This window comes from Athene noctua, chromosome 15 (assembly GCF_965140245.1).
Source record: "Athene noctua chromosome 15, bAthNoc1.hap1.1, whole genome shotgun sequence".
NCBI lineage: Eukaryota > Metazoa > Chordata > Aves > Strigiformes > Strigidae > Athene > Athene noctua.
Window position 1 is genome coordinate 3,483,671 of NC_134051.1, and position 21,550 is coordinate 3,505,220.

The 21,550-nt window shown below is 39.6% G+C and overlaps 1 protein-coding gene across 11 annotated transcripts in view; it reads left to right on the forward strand.

The window, feature by feature from the left end:
* Positions 1 to 21,550, forward strand: part of CLUAP1 (clusterin associated protein 1) — a 75,383-nt gene that overhangs the window by 16,504 nt on the left and 37,329 nt on the right. For all 11 annotated transcript variants that reach the window (XM_074919230.1, XM_074919232.1, XM_074919231.1 and 8 more), the window contains 3 exons: positions 6,192 to 6,275; positions 8,325 to 8,458; positions 9,666 to 9,807. In XM_074919230.1, coding sequence (XP_074775331.1) covers positions 6,192 to 6,275; positions 8,325 to 8,458; positions 9,666 to 9,807 — 360 coding nt within the window. The remainder of the gene's footprint in view (positions 1 to 6,191; positions 6,276 to 8,324; positions 8,459 to 9,665; positions 9,808 to 21,550) is intronic.

A 21,550-nucleotide genomic window follows, 5' to 3' on the forward strand; every position in this document is an offset into this window, starting at 1 on the left:
TTGGTGCTAGACCAGTGTGTTAGAAAAAAGCTTTCATTTCTGGTCCTTATCTCAACAACAAAAAAAGTGTTTAGAAATTTCTGCTAGAGCTTGAGCACATCAGTATATACGTGTATTACACCACATTTATCATGAGTGACTTGTGTGCTGGCCATGCTTAATTACTTGCCTTGGATCCTTACTGTAGTTCAGAAAATATGTGTTATCTCCCCATACACCAAGCATGCAGGAAGCTGATTTATCAGTTTTTGATGCATAATGATGGAAAACTATTACCAGTTGAAAATGCTTCACTGGGCATATTTGCAGAATAGTTTTGACAATAGTGGCTCTTCACTGTTAACCAAGTATAAAGCTCCTAGGGGAAAGTTCTCAATGAGGGAAAATTCTCAATAAGGGAAGTGGTGGAGCGCATTTGCAGAGATGGTAGCATCCTCCTGCCCTTAATTTTTGTGGCTAGTAAGTGCATTTGGCTTTCTGGATGGTGACGTTACTGTGCAGCAAGGGAGTGTGGGAATTTAGGATGGATGGCTTCAGTATTCCACATTAGCACTACAGCACCCCGGAGACAGGAGTATCAATAGGGGTGTAATGAAGTTTCAGACTAGGTATAAGGAAGACATTTTTTACGATGAGGGTGGTGAAACACTGGCAGAGGTTGCCCAGAGAGGTGGTAGATGCCCCATCCCTGGAAATGTTCAAGGCCAGGCTGGACGGGGCTCTGAGCAGCCTGATCTGGTTGAAGATGTCCCTGCTCACTGCGGGCGGTGGGGCTAGTTGACCTTCAAAGGTCCCCTCCAACCCAAACCATCCTGTGATTCTGGGAAGTTGAATGGATTACCTCTTGCACATTAACATATTTGCCTAGCAAGATAACTCAAAGTAGCAAGTGAACTCAAAATTTGCACCTTAGTTCACCTCGCAGGAACCTCCACATACAGACAAGTGCTAACATCACTGCTGCTGCCTTGACAGTCAGCTGACTTTCAGAGAAGCTCTTCAGGTTTCAGTAGAAGGCCAAGCGATGGTACAGCTATTTCCCATTTTAGGTCTGACGTTTAAGCCAAGTTACAAATGAGCCCATGAAAGTGCTTCTAGATTTCAGAATGGACTCAGAACATTATCGTTCATGTAAGGATTCTGAATAGCTTTGTAGCACCTTGCACACAATGGAAAGGTACAATGTACCTAGAAAGTGCTGTTTGCTGGTACCAGTTTCTGCTAAGGTCAGAAGGTGCCAGGAGCCATATCTGGACCCTTTGCTGGTACTCAGTCTGTGGAGCCCATACAATACTTGCCAGTAAACCAATTCCCTCTGTAGTGTTTCCTGCTAATTCTTGATGCTTTGGGGGAGTTTTGTCTTATCTTCTCAACAATTTTAGCTGCCAGTATATATTTCTGGTCTTATATTTGACATGGAAATGGGCTGAAATCCAAATGTTCAGGAGCTGTTACCTGATTTTTGTTTGGGTTTTTTTTGTGGTGGTGGTGGTGAGTTGACTTTATTCAGAGAGATGACAAAGCCATACTGTGCTTTTTTAATCTGCAATATAGACATCTAGTCTCACTTCAGATGTCTGAGGGGATCCAAGACATCTGAAGAGGGCTGGCAAATATAATACGGATTTAGGGCATACCTGGAAGATGACAGTGGACAGATTTGTGCAAGCAATGGAGTCATCTGCATATTGCCATGTATTTCAGACATTGTGTACATGTTGGGATTCTAGAGGGCTTTCTGCGAGAGAATGGCCATGTGAGCAATCCTGCATGAGAACAAGACTGATAAGAGCCTCAGCCGAGCAAGAATGCGATAAGGATGCGACCCTGAATAAGGGGGGAGAAACTCGACAAGACAAACAACCCCCGGAAGGGGTTGGGACAGAAGAGGAAGTTATGCAAGGCAGGCAGCCTGGCACGGCTGATGTGGCACGTTTTATCCAATCATAAGAAGGTTTAAAGCGCGGGCTAAGTTAACTGTCCAGTTTTGAGGACTTGTACTGCATGTTACTCATGTGTGCGTGAGAACATTATAAAAGGGCTTTCTTAGTTGTAATAAACAGGCATTGCTTGATCACATTGATCGTGTGCATGCTCAGCTCTCCTGCAGTGTACACACCCTAAAAGCTACTATACTTCCAATAAAAGGTAGCTATTCCCTACTGATCCTGGAGGAGCAGAGAGGTCCGTGTGTTTCCACATGCAGGAAGCTTAAGGCTGCAGACCTTTATGGAACACGCCTTTAGTGACAGAAAAGGCAATTCTTGTGCTGCTTTTCTGCATTCTGTATTTCAACCAGCCTGTTTATGTTTAACTGGATGTTTGGCAGTGAAGCTGCAAGGGGGTTTGGTAAGGTGACTACCACTGTATCCTGCAGGATGCTTTTTTGCTGAGCGAGGTATAACCCCTGGTTAGGTGAACCAGTTGCTTTGTTATGTTTTGGCAGAAAGAAGCTGTATTGCAACACTAAGCTGAGTGTTGCGAGAATAATGGTGACTTGTGGTCCAGTGTCTGGCTGACTTCTCCACCAAAAGGTGGTTGCTGCAGCAAACAGACAGAACCACAGCTCGCTGCCTCCTCCAGAAGGCTGGCTGCTGGTCTGATGCCTGTGGACAGGACCTCAGGCTTCTGCTCTGACCATCTGCTGTGGCCTTCTCCCTCACTGCTGTTTGACCCATGGGACCATCACTCAGCAGGGATGCAAATTTCAGACGAGTAAATTCTTTAGACAGTTGGAGTTTTGAATGCTTTAACACCAGTGTTATTTCCTGAAATGACTGCATACAGTTTTGGGTTAAGGAATTTATATTCACTTTTGATGCCAAAACTTATGCAGTTTGGGCAGAACTGGCTTCACTGTTAACTTTCCATGTCCTGTGTGGAATGTCCTGTCAGGCTGTGCTCTGTTCTGCTTGATGGGGCAGTCAGCTAGTCTTTGATTAGAAATTTTTCTTACTGTGTGATGAAAGTCTCATTTCCAAAGAAAACGAAGTTTTCAAGTCTAAACCAGACAACTTAGTTAGTACTTCCAATTGGCTTTGTCCAAAATGAGATTCAAAACTTGAAAAATTAAAGTCTCAGCCCTTCCAGGGGAGGATAAATAATGCCGGCAAATGGTATCTCTTGTGTGCCTTCATGTGTTTTCTTTAATAATTGTCAGCTTTAGTTAATCAAAAATAATTTTACACTTGGCTTCCCTGATTTTTAATTAGTATTTATCATGTAAAACTATAGCCAGGGAGGTCTTGGATGCTTTGAAGAGGAATCAGGTAAACAATCAGTTTGTCCATGAATACCTCGCTGATTTTGTGTATGTTTGTTGTCTCAAGTTGTAATTACCAGGGATAGTCCTAAATTGTTCTGCTTCTTACCTCCTCTTGCCTTGATAATTTTTTTCTATATTTTTCATCTCTCCCGAGAACTCTATTTTTAATGGTTAATTTAAAGGAAACCTCTTGTGTATTATAATGTGTATTCTGATCAGTACACCTAATTGCAAAGAGTATATTACTTTAAACGAAAATGCATGAGGCCATATTTTTCAGCTCAGTTTCATTTGTGTGCTTTTTTTAAGTACAAGGACTTATGAGTACAGCCAGTGGCAATGGAATACCTGATATTTGGACAAATTTAGAAAATTGGTTTTGCCTTCAAGTATACAGCCTAGTCGTATCCACAGATTTAAGCACAAGCAGAAGGGTCTTTGTGTAAAGCCAGGTTTTAAAAATCTCAGTTGTCGTGTCACTGCATATTTTATATTGGGTAAGAAATACTAGTGAGGATGAATTGGGCTGGAGAAAGAATGTGCTTTAGTTCCTCATGTGGGGAGACAGAGATAGTCAAAGTGGTTTTGTTAAATTGATTTTCTTTAATTTGCTAATGGCTTAACAATGTTTAAATTGACCAACTCTGGTATTTTAATGTAAATGTTTTTCCTATTGCCTTCATAATCTTTGTGGGGTATTTATTTTTCTAATGTGATCTGCCTTCCTTTTAATCCTCTTCTATATGGCCAGCTGTGTTGTTTTTCCTGAAAAGAGATATTAAAAATAAGTTTTCTCTTTGAGAGTTTCCATAGGATAACGGGAAAAAGCCCAGTGATGGATACCCAGGGAAGCTGTTAAAAACATCCATTAAAAATTTGTCAACAGCTTTGATACCCTCAACATATATTTTTCAAATATAATGGTCCGCTGTAATGGTTCACATGGATTTTCCTCTTGGTCTGTTTTGGTGCAAGGCACCTTCTCCATTTACAGTTTAGCCCTGATTCAACAGCCTGAAAAAATGAATTTCTGCTTTTATATTACTCTTTATTGGCCTAATACATTTTTCCAAGCGAGTGTGACTGTAGGACTGAACCTTGTTCTAGAAAATGATGTGGATTTCTGCATAAAGACTGTGGTCTGTAAGTGAAACTTTCATGGGTAGTAGAGGGAAGGTAGAAGAAGAAAAGACAAACTTGTATAAATTATTCCAACTTAAAAAGGTAGATCTCAGCATTGTATCTAAACCCATCAGTAACCCTGACCCAGCACACACTGCAGTGACTAGTGCATGTTCTGTGGATGTTTTACGAGGCTACTGTAAGGAAATTGGTAAGGGAGCTGTTTATAATTAAAATCTAAGGCCCTTGCTGTTTCTTTTATCTCTTTTGAAAGTGGGAAGGAAAATAATTTCCTTCCTCCTGCTGAGTGATAAACTATTTTGTTTGAAAGACATTCGCTCTGTAGCAGAGATCTCACTGTTGCTGTCAGAAGAACTGAGTAAAGTTGGCAGGGCAGTGTCTCCATCAGGCTGATCCTGGCCACCATTTCAGTTCAGGCAAAGTCCTCACAAATAAATAGGCATGTTGTTGAGCTTGTTAAATGCATAATGTTCTCAGAATAGCTACCGAGCTACATTATTCTTGTCCAGTCTCCCTCCAAAAGTGTCTGCCTGTGGAGTTACTCAAGGAATATGTATTGTGCAGACTCCTTGTATCTTATTTTCATCCAAATTAACGTTCTGCTGCTTGGAGCTTGTTATTTCTGTGTGGACAGGGGGAACATTCACGAGCACTTCAGGCAATGTAAGCTGTCACTGCCACCAACAGATGTAGCTCCTTCACTATCCCCAACGTAGTATTTCTTCTACTTCTTTTCTTGTGCCAGGGAAAAAAAAAAAAAAAAGCCTTTGGGCAGTATGTGGCAGGCTTGTTCAGGGAACTGCTCCAGCAGAGAAGTAAGCTCACACAAAAAGCTGCTTTTTTTTTGGCTGGATGAGTTCCCTGGTTGGGTTCACCGTGCAATTCCCTGAACCTGAGTTGGTGGGGAGGGAGTGAAGCTGCCTGTGCTAGTACTTACCTATGCAGTCTGGAGTGTCTGGCATGATATCAAAGTAATTGTATCTCCTTCCAGAATTCATCTTGTAGTAGACTGGGTACAGCCTGTTGCAATGTGTATAAAGCATTTTTAGATTCTTAGTCAGATGTTCACTAGAGAAATTCCATTTCCATCTTTATCCACCTGTTACCAAATGGTTTGCTAACATAAGATGATTTTAGGGACATTTATCAGCAAAAATCTCCCTCCTCTCCTCCCAGTAGCAAACAAGTAATTCAATATTTTCATATAATGTCCAGGTCAGTTTTGTAAGACATCACACAGACAAGTGTATGCTGACTACCCCAAAGGCCATCCGTCCCTGAAACTGCTGATGGTGGAAGAGGTTTTTTTCATCCTTTGGGATCTAAACAAGGTTCACTGTTGGTGCCTGACCGAGTGAGATGGGTTCACAGTGCTCGTTCCACAATTTTTGTGACACTGTGCACATCTACCCACACTATGGTTTTCATGGGTTGTGTTGTAAAGATGGTGAAATCTGTGCTACGTTGCATACCTTGCTCAACATGTAATAACCAGTGCAGTTTCCAAAAATCTGCATTCAAGAATACTTGCAGTTCAGAAAGTAGCACTTACTTGGTTTTGAAAAGCTGCTTTAATTGCTCAGCATTAATCTCAGCCTCACATAACTGACTTTTTCATCATCTCCTCTTCTTTACATCATCTGAGCCTTGGTGAACAAACACTAAATCCTGCTTCATTTAGTATGCAGATGATCATATAATTGTTGCTTGACCACCCCCAGTTCTGAATATATTAGTTCCTTTGTGTAGTGTTTAAATATATTGGTGTATTTTTATTTCACAGGAAGCAAGAACAGCATCTATTGCCAGACCTTTGGAGATAAATGAGGCTGAGAAGATGATGAAAATTGCCATTGACTGTGTTCTGGTAAGCAAAATTATATTTATTTAATTGCAAAATTATCATTCCTCTTCTGCATGAAGGACATAGCTCTTTTTATCAACAGCCTAGGGTTAAGAGTGCCAAAGCACACATGACACCTTCAGCTGTCTGGACTAAGTAGTGCTGCACCTGATTAGTTAGTAGCTGCTGTTCAACTTCAGTTAATGGCTAATGCAGACTTTGGTCTTTAGGTAACATCAGATGTGTGAACAGAAGTTCATCAAGGCAGAGAGCAGTCTGTGATGGCTCCTTGTTGTTGTAATGAATATGGTCACTGATGATCCTTACGGTTTATTTGGGAAACCTGTTGTGTTTAAAGTGAACAAGCATGTTAATTGAAACTGATAGCTTTCCTGGCAGAGTGAAATGAGGTGTCTGTGGCACAGTGATGATTGTGAGCTGGCAGTCAGAAATCACAGCCTGCAGCAGAAAGGGTAAATGATGCCAGCAGCAGCACCCAGGAGAACATAAGCAGGTTAAGACCCACTCTGCTATCACTACTGCACTGTATAACTGTGCTGGTGCAATGTGTAGCAACATTCCTTCAGTTGATGCATCAAAGAATGGCGCTTGGCCTCCCTTGGCCTCTCTCTTGGAAGAAAATGTATTTTAGTCATATTCTCTGCCTCTGTTAGGAGCTCAGTAGTAGCCCCAGAATCTCTACGGGAGGGATAAAAATTGCCTAAATCAGCCCAGAAATCTACATCTCACCTACATTGTCTAAGCCATGTAAACTTTGCAGTCAGGGTTGTGAGGGGTGTACTTGGTAACTCAGAATGTGCTGGTACCTAGAAGCAGGAAAGCTAAGCTGCCAAGGGGTGAGAAGAACTGGCACTGTGCTAATTAGTGCTATGCCAGTGCATCATTATGGTTCTTGTTTTGGAGGAACTTTTGTCTGTCCCAGTCTCAGCAACACTGTTCTTGCTCCAGTGCTTGGGTTCCTGTGTTTCTGAACCATTAGCTGCACTCGCAGCCACTGTGCAAGTACGGTGGTTAATTAAATCCCAGTGATTACTATAAGTTATTTAACTGCAAACTATATCCAGTCCAATCGTGTTATTACATGGAACGGAGTTCCAGATTTAAACAGCCGATGCATAATCAATAGATACTCCAGGCAATCTTTCACTGTGTTTCTGCTCCTATTCGCAGTCTATATGAATTCTAAATGTTGTTAATGCACATTGCTATTCTACGCAGCAGTGATAATAAACTAACAGCAGCATAGTAGAGCAATTGGCTTCTTGGGAAATAGCAGTAACTCGGCTGGTTTAGTTCTGGACCAGTTAATGAAATGATCTGTTACAGCTGAGCAGGACCTAACAGTTACTGCTGGAATTTCAGCATTTGAGAGCATCTTTCTCACTCAAAAGATGCTTATTGTTTCCTGAGCATGAGAACACTGAACGTACTCAGCTCATTTTAATAAACTGGAATATTCCCACTTCCTGGTCCTGATTCCTATAGCACATTGTAATGTTTGGGATGCTTCCCAGACTTTGAAAATATGGATAAAGCAAGACTTAGGAAAGGATGAAGATACTCAGATAGAGTTTCTTTATAAAAGTGACCTTTATCTTGAAGAGAAAAAGAACACTAAAATTCCCTAAAACAGTACCAAGAAATAAATGCATTTCTCATCAGTGTTTATTCAGACACTTACATATCAAGAGATGTCCTTATATATTCCGTCAAATTTTTTTGAGGAGCCTTCTTCCTGTCTTTTACAGCTTTTTCAGCGAGAAAGGAAAATAAAGTTGAAGTCCAGGGCAAGCTGTGGGGTTTTTTTCTTCTTTAAGAATGTCAGAAAAAAAAAACGGGGTATTTTAAATTTGTAAATGTCCAATTAGTTCACTATCCTAGCCACAAAGAACTTTTAAAAATTTTCATTACTTAGCTAGTTTATGTTCTAGCTCATTGTTATAATGTTATTTGATAACATGAGATGTGGAATTATACAGAAGAATGTTCAGCATCTGAACGAGAATTTAATTATTCCAGTGCAAGCCATGGTTCACCATCCTTCTCTTTTAGGAACAAGTCCAAAAGACTAAAGACATGTTGAATAATGTGGCTTTGGATGAAGCCAATTTGGAAGCTAAGATTGAAAAACGAAAATTGGAACTGGAAAGAAGCCAGAAGAGGCTACAAACTCTACAAAGTGTTCGGTAAAGATTATGAACTGATTATCTACTGTGTAAATGAGTGTTAACATAAACGATGGAACGGTGCGTTGTTAATGCTTAGAGCAGAGAGGAGTGAAGTGTGTAATGAGACTGAGATGGTGGCCTGTAGAAGAGACAGATTCTCTTCTCTACAAATGCCCAGTCTGAATTATTATTGTTAATTTTTCTGTTACCATGTATTTGAAAACAGAATATCAGGGCTGATAAAAATGGCCAGAATGTTTTTTGTTGGGGTTGCTTAATTGCTGCTTGAGCTGTAAAAAATGGTCAGGTAGCATGTCTTGTCTTTTCCTTTGTCATTAAACATAGATTGTGTCAGGTAGTTCAGCAAATGGCAACCAGAGCAAACATTCCCTCTGTTCCCAGAGGCCTCTAGCATTCTTAGCCACTAGTAAAAATGTTCATTACGCATTTCTTGTTAGGATCAGTTCCTCTAGGCAGTGATACAGCCTGCTGTAAAATCAACATGTTCAGATTCACAGTTTGGGTTGATTTCTTGCCCTTAATTAAACCATAGGTTTATACATTCTATAAGATCATGCTTTATTTTTGATGTAATATGAAGAAAAGAAAAAAGAAGGAAATATTAGAAAAATGAGGGGTGGAAATGACATTGATTCATACACACATTTTGATCAGTAAGACCTGGGAGGAAGCGTAATTGGGTAGATGTGAAGCATCAAACAGCAGCTGTGTTCTTCAGGGTGCAACAGTTAGCTCTGTAGTGTAAGGACATCATCACTTACTGGTGTCATGTCTCGTTACACTTGTAATGACACAGCACAGTTTTGCAGTAAACAAGTCTCCCTCGAAGTAGATGATTTACCAGCCATGCTACAAGCTAGTTTTTTTGAGTCATGGAAGAGCAAGATAATTAATTTAGATTTTCCTGCTAAAGGGGCTAAAATGCTGCCTTTCTTCCTGTTTGAGAGGAAATGGTAGTGGGTAACAATAACCTTTCCTTTGCTGTATGTAATTTTTGCAGGATAGTTTAATGAGGTTTTTTTCTTGTGCTTTTAGTCTCTGAAGTACTCTTATGCTTTTCGTCTCTGAACCTTAAAAACAAAAGGTCCTTTTAGATTGGTTTAGTAGACATGGAGAGGAAGCTGCAAAACCAAAAATGCGTATTTTGGAATTCTGCATATAGCAGTCAGTGTTTCACTGAGTAGTTTGTGTTTGTTCTCTCCAGTCCTGCTTTTATGGATGAGTATGAGAAGATTGAGGAGCAACTGCAGAAACAATACAGTAGTTACCTAGAAAAATTCCGTAATCTGACCTACATGGAGCAGCTCGTGGACGATTATCGAAAGACAGAGCAAGAGATGTTTGAGGTAAAACAGCTTGGGAATGCTCAGCACGACTTTATATCCTGTAGTTCTTGGCTTATAACAGAAAATGTTTTAATACCCCTTTGCCAAAGCAGTGTGTTACTAGTTGTAGAGCCAGCTCTGAGTGACTGGCAGGTTACTGACAGTCCACTAAATGTGACTGCTCTTGGATAAGCAGGATGATACAGTTTTATTTTCTGAGTTAGTGAAGGTAAATCAGTGTAGTGGTGCCCCTTTCCAGTCTATGACTCCACCTGACTTGTTTTCAGTTGATGTTTTTTGTTCATGAAGAATGTTTTCAGCATTTCTAATCTCCCTTCTGCTGCATACACTGTATGTGCTAAGAGTTATTAGGTGCTTATTTTTATCATCGGCCAACAACTGATGTATGAGGGTTTCTCAGCACAAGTCTCTGCAATTTCCTCATAGTAGTCCTCTCCAGTGAAAACAGCAAAGAGGATCAGTGAAAAGATTAGAAATGCTGGAATCCTCTCTGACATAGACTTCAGGTTTTTTTGGCAGAGACTTTCTGTTGACTTGCTGAATTGTAACGGTTCAGCACAATTCTCTATTTTGTATCCTGCTGGATAATCTGCATCTGTAAGTCCTCTTGCTCATGCTTTTCCTTGGGTGTTTATTGGATTGCAGTGTTTTCAGCCAACCTTTAATTCAGCTTCCTGTAGCTTCATGTTTTACTTGTTTGGCTTTTTTATCTTTCTCTCAGTCCTTATCCGGTGTATCTTCTGTTCTTCACTGAAAACATGTTTCAGTGAATGAACTCCCCTTGGACCTTGATACCAGTGGATGTGCTATACCCTGAGTTAACTAGTGCTTACTTTTTCTGGATCATCCTATCTTTCATATGCAGATCATGTTTTATTTTATCAACGCAACTTACTTTTGTTCCTGGCAGAAATATGGGTGGCCTGTGCATAGTGTTCCTTCTATCTGGCTATGATTGCATGTTTCACTTCTGTCCTCTCTGTGTCTAGTGATGTGAAAAGAAAATGGTTTGACCCTATGTTTTTTAGTCTTCTCCTTTAAAGTATTCATACCTGTCTTTAGTTATAGTAAAATTCTGTGACCTGTGACTTAGGCTGCAAATAAGGCTCAGTAATTTTATAGTTCCCCCTTCTCCTATAATCTGTTTCTCTTGCATTTGTGAAACATCTTTTTAGAAAGCCTTGTCATTCTATAGAACTGATTGTGCCAAGAAGCCTCCTCTTTGATGATTGCCTGCACTCTGTTCCTGCATGTCTAAGCTGCACAGTACAATGCACAGGGGGCTTTATAACCAGGCTTCAGGGCGTTCTGCAGTCTGGAGAAAATACTGTCCTTTCCATCACCTTTTGGACATAGGAAAAGGCATGCTGTATTCTGTTGAGAAGTCTCAAATACTCTGCTGCATTATTTGTTTGAGGGATAAAATAACCAGTCTTTTAAAAGATAATATGGGCATTTGACAACTTGTTAATAATTGTGAACCAATTTCCCATTAACCTGCCTTTTTATAAGCACTGTCTCTGTAGATGTTATTTCCCATACTTCTAACCTGTAGTCAGCTTGGTATTTTCAATTGTCTTCTTTTATAATATTCTAGTTCTTCCCCATATCTTTGGCCCCAAAAAAAGTCCTCAATTAAATCATAATCTTGAAATGAAGCCTAAAATATCTCTTTTTTTTTTCCCCCTTCTGTTCAAATGCCATTGAGACTTAATACCAAAAGTAGAAATGTTTTGAACTGAGCTACCTGAAGCTGTTTATAAATTCATCCACAGAAGTTAGTAATGAGTTGCCATACAGCTCTCCAGGGGATTTTTGTTAAAAGATAATAAGATGAAGAAAAAGCCTTTATCATTCAGGATTTGCCTGTTCTTAGAATATGGAGAGCACTTTTTATCTTCATTTTTCTCCTTCTTTCTGTGAGACACTGGGAAAGCTACTCATATGGTCTGACTTGCCATTTACTAGGATTAGCAGGTAACAATGCTTCAGCATTGTGCAGAATTAGAGAGTATAAAAGCTTGTGACAAAAAGATGTTTTTCTCTGCATACTTCTATCACTTGTTATATGCAGTATGCATTAGCTGGCATCAGAACTGGACACATCTTTAGGTTGTGTTTTATGCTAAAACCAAAATGCCATCAGGTCTTCTGCATTTGGAGTGTGTTCTGGTGGTCTGTACTTGTGTGTCTCTAAATATGACCTCAAATGATCAAGCTACTTGTGCTGAACACTGTATCTGTTAAATACGTAGCTTAAACCAGCATGAGGTTTACCTGCTAAATCTAGTTCTATAGCTTGAGTTTAACCCTGAAAGTACCCTGAGATATTTTAATTTCACTTCCTGTATATTAATCTGTTAAATCAGAGGGATTTAATTATTAATCGGTTCATATTTAATTTATTAATCTGTTAAATCATTAGGGAGTGTTTAGGAAGACCAAAAATAAAAAGGGGAAAAAACACTTGATAGTTGTTCTTCAGAACTGGAGAGAGGAGCTTGGGGATCAAGAACAGAAAATTGAAGTATCTAAAAATACTTAGAATACTTGAAGGATGAGATTCTAACCATCTCTTTGTGGGCAGCAATACCGGGTCTCAAGTAGCCATGACTGCTTTGTTGTAGAAGCTGTTGCTTTGGTAGAAGAGGAGGCTATGCGTGTGTCTCTTCTGCAGCCAGATTTTCTGGAGTGCTGGAGTCCAAACTGTTATTTGAAGTTATTATGAGATGTGAGTTTCAACATCGGGCTCCAGGACTTGGTAACTGAAGGAGGATGAAGAATCTAGGTCCCAATTAAATGAAGAAACTTGCTGGTGCACTCCTATTTCCAAACCAGTTTTAAAAATTTTTATTTTAAAAAGCTGGCACACTGTTTAATCCATATCAGATTAGTATCTTGCCAACCTGGAACACCAGAGTATTTCTCTCACTACTTCTGTCAGTCTTGATCTGCTTTTCAGGTGGTGCTTCATCATCTTTGGCTACTTGTTGGTGGAGCAAGACTGTGGGTCATTTGTTCCATGCTTGAAAAAAAAAAAACAGTTTGCCCCAAAAGGATGCTGCATGTTGTCCTAAAGTTTATCATCTCATGTCATTTTCAGAATCAACTGAGGAAAAAGTAATGAGGATAATTACATTTAATTAATTTTAATACACAGTCTCTCCAGCTGTCAGAAAACACTGAAAATTTTGTTGATTTCTTTGCCATCCTGATTTCTCTTTTGTTTCACTAAACAAATCTTAATTACCTTCTGTAGTAGAAGTGAGAGTCAATTCTTTTATCATCACTGTGTATTTTGTTAAATAGCTTGCCAGAAAAAAGCAACAGCAATGTAATTAGATTAATCCAGCACTCCGTGTGCTGTTCAGTCCTAAGGACTGATTCGTGGACCCCTCTCCTTGACTAGGTGTGCATGTTTTTAGGAGGAATTTTTGTTCTGATTGAGAGACAGTTGCTGAATAACGACTCTAATCTCTAGTGCACTTAGCCTCAGAGCTGTTTTGGTACCCTGCTGATGTTGCACAGCTAATGACCTGGGCCAGAGTGACTTCCTAATTAGAAAAGTGATTTAAAGATTGTACCCAAGCACGCAATTTTAATTAAGTGATATTGAGCAGTTGAAGCACTCCACCCTCTCCAGACTGCAGTGCTGGTCGTTTGTGTGGATTTTTTTTTTGGTTTGTTCTTTGATGTTGTAGGTGTACAATTGCATGGAGAGGAGCACTCTGTAGCTCCTGTTGTTGTCTTAAGCCTCCTGTTCCCTTTGCCTCCCAGTTTCCCTAATAATATGGAGCGATGGTTGGAGAACAATCGGCAGGACTCTCCTGCCAGGCCTGGGCTGAGAAATATCTCTCTGTGTTAAAAGGAACTTAAAGTCTTGGTGTTGAGTCTGAACCAAACGAATTGCCAGAAATGAACAGTTAATTGATGATGAAATTACCAGCTGTGGAGCACCTGCCTGTTTGATGTGGAAGCCCTTTGAAATGTATGAAAAATATGAAATTATTTGTCTGTTATCAACTCTCATTTGTGGAGGTGTCAGAAGTCCTCACATGACTCCTTCTCTGAGTGAGTTTCTCATACTTATTGTCAAACTGTCATGCACTACTTATTATTGGATCTGAGGAATTTAAATAAGTCTTTTGTCTTTGTCATTCCTTTAGCCTTTTTTCATTTTCAGCCACCTCTTTTATTCTGTTTCTGTTCTCTTGTGCTGCTCATGGAATTAATCCATCTTCTTGCATTTCTGTGCAGAAGCAGGGATTTATGTGCCACGTCTCCTCAAAGATTTGTTCTTATTTTCTGCTTTGTAAAAAGATTCAGCACACTTCATTAATTTTTATCCTGTTTTTAAGATGAAATTGTTTCTGATGTTTAGACATGAATGCTATTGGAACTTTGGCTGCTCTGAAAATCGGTTTCAGGGGTTTTCAGATTTGGAGGTTGAAATATTCTATGGACTATAAATGAATGCCTCTCTTTCAAAGGACAACACAGACTAATATAGTTAAAAAGATGTTTTTGAACCTAGTTTGTGTAATGCCAGAATAACTTGGCGATACCCTTTAGCATTTGCCTTTTCTCTAGACAGAATATGCTTATTCTTTTTTGTGCTTCACGGAGGACATCCCTGAAGTACTTGCTTCTTCCGCTACTTTCTCTTAAGGTATTTTAAGACTGCTTTTATACTAGTGCTGTGAAATCTCAGCTATGGAATACCATGATGAGGTGGACCCAGGGAAGAGGATGTTTTAGGCCACTCGGTCGTTACCTTTAGTTTGGGATTGCTTAAACCATTTTTCTTTTCATCCTTATGACATTACTATCAGTAAGTGGTCCATCATGATTAAGCAAGGAAAAGTCAAAGAGACTGTATTGTGACTTTCCCGTTGCAACACACCCTCCCCAAATAAAATCCCCTCTTCATTAAGCTAAAGGGTTTTTTTATCAGAGCTCCATACACAAGGCAGATGCTTTATTCTGATTAGGCACGAAATAGGGATATCTGAGTTCGCTCTACTCTGAGATACTTCTTGGTTCTGCTGGTTTTCATGTCTTTTTGCAATGAGCTATCCCATTTGAAATACTAAATCTAGACATTTGTGTTGTGATGTCTGCTTACTGAAACAGCCAGACAGAAAGTTAATATGAAAATCGTTTGGTTACAGTCTTTAATCTTCTAACTAATATACATTTGAATTATGACTGTTTGGTAACATTTTTATAGGTACCGGGAGAGCACTCCTGATCCAGTATTGCTGAATTATATTGAATATCAGATATGAAAGTAAAAGCAAGCATCTTAATTGCTGGTTGCTTCTATTTTGGCATTTAGTCCAGTGTACAAGTATGACAGTATTGGTGCACAGAGACATACAAATCCCATAATGGAGAAATGTAGGAAAAAATAGGGGAGGAAGGGAATGCACAGGGAGAGAGTAGGGGCAGTGGAGCACAGGAGAAAAGGACAGAGGAAGTTGCTGGCCTGAGAAATGATGGTCACGCAAAAGGAGAAGATGGAGATAGAGAAAAGGTAGGAAGGCCTGTGAAGAGCATTTTAGAAGAGATTCAGATTCCACTGAAGTAAAAAACTGCAATTCCCTGCCAATACCATGGCAACTAGATCTAGACTCTCAAAGGTACCTCTAAATGCCCTGAAGCAGTTGTGTGCGTACCTGCTCCTGGTGCTTTATTGATACTGTCTCACATTAAAAGCTATAGGAAAATTTCCTGGGAGATGAAAACAATTGAGATCAGCTCAGTTGATTTGGGGTCATTTGACTCACAGCTTCTCTAGAACTTGTTTGATCTCTAGGTCTGTAAAAAACAAACAAACAAACAAACAACTTTTTAAAATCTCTAATCATCACTTGTATGCTTTTCTGAGGAATGGAAACATTCATAGTCTGCCTTCAGCAGCCCATGAACTCCTTAGCAGAAGAGTTAAAGAGGTTCCTTCTGCATCAGGGCTTGGTGCCGTGCTTGGGTATAAACCCCCTGGTTACTCAGCCTAGTTCTTTCTTGCTGCTGTGGTAAAACCGTGCTAATTCTGTTACATGTGAAATACTCTGCAGTTGTGGAAGGAACACAGGGAGAGTATCTAGTAAGTTTTTGCAGTGTACTGAGGGTGAGTTTCTCTGTTGTGCCAGCAATTCCTTCTGTGACGTGTGAGATGTAATAGCTCTCACTGATAGTGTAGCTTGGAAATCCATTAATGATTTTCATGAACAGAAATCTGACACTATCTGATTTCTACTACTTGCAGTTCTTAGGTTGTCTCACTGAATTTCTTCTGCAGTGACTCCACTCCAGAAGAAACATTGCATGAAAACGGCCTCTGTTTAGTGTGTTCTGAATGTACTTGCCTTTTAGGTTTTAAGTATTTATCCAGTTTTATCTGGGAAGAAGATAGAATAAGTGAATTCTTCATATTACAGTCTTTCTGTCTTCCCTGTCAGCCTACATTAAGCTTTTGAATATTCACAAGTACTTTAGATGTGTGAATTATGTAACAGAAATCTAGCTTGAAAGTCACTCAAAATAGGAGACAATCAGATCACTTGAAGCAACACTGATAAAGCAGATAAATTTTTTTTGCTCCAGAGATCAGCACATAAAAATCATTGTGAGAGACCTTTTAATAGGTGATTAAAACCCAAGGAATTGATTGAAAGAAAAAATTAAAGTAAATTTATTTTGGGACTGATATTTTGCAAGTGATTTGCACCAAATGATGTAAGTAGGTAATGTTAAAATTATGTATATGAAATTTAGGAGGTTTATGCTCTGCTACTGGTACTTAGCAGTAGAGAAAAGTAGCCATGAGACTAGCATTTTGATTTGCACAAACATGAGTAATCTCATAATGTGCAAAACAGTAAGGTTTGAGGTTTTAAATCTTAAATAGTAAAATAATTCTCAGTTTTCTAGCTGTATAGAAACAATTTCTAGTTCAATTCTGTGAAACATGAAAATTAAACACTATGCGTGTGTGAACAGCAGACCTCTTGAAGAGATGTCCTGTCACAACCCTTGGCTAACGCCCACCTAGCACGGCACAGACTGGCAGTGTGAATGACTGCACCTTGCACAGCCATTGCTGCCTTCTCTGAGAGCTCCGGGATACTGTTGGGATTCTTTGAAGAGGATTCTGATATTGAGATAACCAGTGGGCCAAATTGTGAGCCATACCATTTCAGAAGCATTAAAGCAGGGTCAAACATCTGGACTAAGGAAATGTAAGAATTTCTGGGGCAAACAGTTACACCTTTCTGCCTAGGGCCTGTGAGTCGTGTTTGTTTTGCTACAAATGCATTTACATTCTTATTCGGGCTTACCTTGAGTACGATGTAGTCTTGAAATCAATGGAAACCTCCATTTTAGGCCACTACATTCTGAGACCCTCCTTTTTTAAAATTGGTTGTCCTGGAAAGCTATATGCCTGTCTCCTACTCAAGCTTTGAGAGGACTGAGGAGAAACCTGACTTGGTCAGAGCCTGGACTGTTAAGCAGGGTCTAACTCACTTTACCTGCTGGTCGCCATCTTCTAACAAGAAACAAGGACTTCATATAGTGCATCCTACATCTCAGTTCCTGGTCAGCCACACAGATTTTTTTAAACCAACCGCTCTTGTGTCTTAATCTGTAGAGTAGGCTGGAATGAAGCTATCCTTTGTTCCTACTGCTTAGGCTGGGTGGTTATGTGAAGAACAGAGTTACTGAAACTAGAGAATAAGGATTTATAAGGTGAAACCTGATGTTGTTGTAGATCATTGGTTGCCCAGAGATGATTACCTTCTTGTTTTGTATTGAAGAATTATAGCCTTATCCATGTGAACAGTCCTAAAAACAGTGCTTGCCATCCCCTTTCAGAAGAGAGGTTTGTCTGCATCATTAGCCATCTTCACTTGCTTCTTATCTAACCCACCACAATGAGTTATTTAAAAATAGTTTTATCCCAGTCTTCTAAGCTAGTAGCTTGAGCACTGTTCTGGCAAGCAGGAACTAGGAGTACAAATGTTTTCAAACTGGAGAAATCATAAAAAACAGGTCTTTAATTCCTGTGCTAGGGCTGTAACAAGACTGTTAGAGAGGGGTTTGCTGGCACTGCCTCTTAATTTGGGGCTTGACTGGTGGGAAATAAGAAATAAACTGAAGTGTGCGTCAGCTACCTGTTGAAGAGATTCTTTGCTATAAGAAACATGGGCTGTATTGGAGCTAACTGATCTCAAGATGGAAGGCAGCAGATTCCATTATCAGTTCCTGGAACCATCTAGTTCACCAAGAACAACTACTCTTTAATATAATAAGCTCTCTCCTTGAAAAGAGGGAATAATCCTTACTCCTCTTCAAACACTTAAGCGTTTGTACTGCCTGTGATGCAGGGAGAGGATAATTCTGATGTTAGATTCTAGCAGTAATGTGACAGTGACTGCTTTGTGGTGGTGAAGAAGACACAGCTGTGATTACTAACTTCCAATCAACATTAATTTGCGTGATAATTTCTTCAGACGCTGCAAACTGACCTCAGGTTTATATTACAGAATTGTATATTAATTGAAATAAATCGCACATCCAAGCAATATTCCTTGTAAGCTTGGTACAATAAAAATGTAATACATGAAGGGAATGCTCAATGAGCTGTTACTGAGTCATTATAATTCATAGCTTCCATAAAAGCAAATAGGAAAAATGGAAAGGAGTTGTCATTATGGTAAACTTGCATTATATCTAATGATGAATACATCTGATTCACCAGATAAAGTCCATCCTCTGTGAGGTGGTAGTGAATTCCTGGGTATTATTGCTGACTTGAAGCTTTTTGTATTGAGAGTATTTTAACTGGAAAATTCTGGGCAGAAAATGTTATTCTGGGCCTTTTTTTTTTTTTTTTTTTCATTTTTTTCTTAGTTCTGTTTAGAGTTCTCTCAGTGCTGGCAGATGATTTAAAGGCCCGTGATCTCGACTAGTCTCATTTTGCAATCTCTGCCAGGGCCCTACCAATCCTTTTGTCTTCTGTCTCTTCGCAATCCTCTTGAGCTATGCCCTGTCACAGAGTGTCACATAAATCCTCAGCGGTGGCTCAGTGCTGTTTTTCCTCTAATGTTCTGCTCCCTTGGCTCTGACCTGTGGTTCCTGGATGGTTCAGGAGTATTTTTTGCATCCTCTTGGGGCCTTTGACTTCAAACCTTTAGCCAGCTTTATTGAATGTGGATCTTGCTGAACCTGAAAGGAAAACCTTAACCTAGCATAAACATGCTAGATGTACGGGTAGGCAGGATCCCTGTGCTGCTTTAACCAACTGAAAAAGGCATTTACGCTGGTACTTGTTGCAGTGAATCATGACAGTGCGAAACGCCTTGCTCTCAAAATGGCCCAATTCACATGAATAATGAGACAGCTCTCATCAGTGGCACAGCAAAGTGTGCTCTAGGAAAAGTTCTGGAAAATTAGTTCAGCAGAAGCTTTTGGTATACACCATCAGTTTTTTGTGAAGGCTTTTCCGTATCTATGGTGGTTTTTTCCCATTATTGTTGAATCAATGGCAATAGTCAAAGGAAAAGCTATATCAGGCTGAAAAGTGATCCATACTGTGCAAATGCACACACAGGTGTGGGGGAGAACTGGCTGGCCCAGGAAGTAATGAATACAGTGTGTGGGTGCATGCAAGAAGGGATCCTAATCATTGGAGCTTCAGAGGGAAAGAAGAGAGAAGGTCATGGAGTAAAGGAAGATTTGAAGCCTCAAGCTCATCAGAACCAGAGTTAACTCCAGAACTCATAATGAAGGGGATAAGATTACACAGAGATGGACTAGTATCTTTTCTGGAGGAGTTTTCATGTAGCTCGTGTCAAATTCCTTGAATTGCTATGCATCCTAATATATAACCCAAAACAAGCACAGTACAGCAGTGGAGAGGAGTGTTTGAGGTGTGGAAAGTTGGGGTTTCTTTGGTTTTGTGGGATTTTTAATAGAAAACCAGTCAAAATAGCTAAATAACTTTCAAACCTGCTTTCTTGGTTCCTGATTCACAAATAAATTCTTTTCAAAGCAAGGTCAACTATGGCATCAGACCACATTGTTTGACTTTATCCAGGCCAGTCTTGAAAGCCTCCAAGGACAGAGAACGCACAGCTAATTTGGTCACTATTTGACTGTTCTGATGGAAAATGTGTAATGTATAGGCACAGAAAAAAGTGGACTAACCTGTGCAGAAAGCTTTTATATTGCATCAACAGTTGCTCAAGAAACATGCCACTGGGAGAATTACTTCTTTACTTTATGAGGATGAGGGGAGAGCTGTAGAGAGAAGCAAAGAGAGTTCATACAAAGTATGAAAATGGCACCCTAATCTATAGGCAAGTCAGGAAACCCTTTCCATAGTGCAGGAACAAGCAATTCTCAAGTTGGAATTCATCCCTCTGAGCTAATTTGTCCTTTCTGTTTTGTTCCTTGCTTTTGAGTTCCCAAAGGGGGAGTATTAATGTCTAGGTGAGACCTTCATGTGCAGTATGCTTATTCAAGAGGAACAGTAACTGGTCTGCCTTAAGTCTCAGGATGCCACCTCTCAACTTCAGGTTATGAAGTGTGCTCTTCACTTCCAACTCCAATTTATCTGTTCCGAAAAGTGGTTATTGCAGTGTTTGAGCCGGATGTACGCAGTCAGAGCTTGATAAGTAATTATGGAAGCTTTAGGAATAAGCGTATGTGAGAAACATTAAACCAATCTATTTTTTAAATACTTGCTGCGGATTGTGATGCATCTTGTTAGCTTAAGTGTGTTTTTTGAATACACTTCACTGTCTGGCTTCATGTAGCCTGAGTGTGGTATCATTAAGAGCCGCTATGTAAGAACAGTATCAGTGTAGATAGCCTAGGCCATAAATTGCATCTTTTCCTATCTGCCTTCTGCTACTCTCATGACCCTATGCAAAGGATCAGCTGGGCACCCTGTTTCTTTCCTCACTTTCCTGCAGATCCCTGATAGCAGCTTACCTTCCTAAAGACTTTTTCCCCAAAAAAATTTCATCATAAGAGCCCATACTGGATCATTTTACTATGACAGCTTTCCTTTATGATACATTTCACTTACATGAGGCAAAAAGCTAAAATGTTTTCTAATTTTCATGACAGTGTGAATGAAGTTCAGTTAATTAACATGTATTTCCTTGAAAAGATAAACCTTTCAAGAAGCTTTTGAGGTATTTTTCTGACTTGTTGATTAAAATGCACTTCAGTAGTGATCTAACAAATCTAATTGTTTGATAAATGTGATCACTGGAGTTGCTGTGTCAGAATTTATTCGGGGAGGATGCTACTTTCTGTGGCACCTGTGTGCTGAGAACTGATCAACATGAATGCTGTTCAGTCTCCTTCTACTGAGCCTACTAAGTCACATTTGGTGTGCCACTTGGCTAAATGCTATTCCGTCAGCTTAAATGACAAATACTCTTTTGCCCCATTTATTGAAGTATTTTTACTGTATTACAGTACTCTTAGTGAACAATTCTTACACAAGAAGCAGCAAAATGCAGGGTTAGGAGGGTTTAATACAGGAAAAGAATAACCTGGAAAGATAGTCATGTTGTAAAGCAGCATAAGATTTGCTAATTTTCAAAATAATTTGATTCTTTTGAAAACATACACATCAATGAATGGAATGGCTAGCTGGGACAGAAGAGTTTCAAGATTAAAAAAAAAAAAAGAATTAATAATTTAAAATAATGACATTACAGCAGAA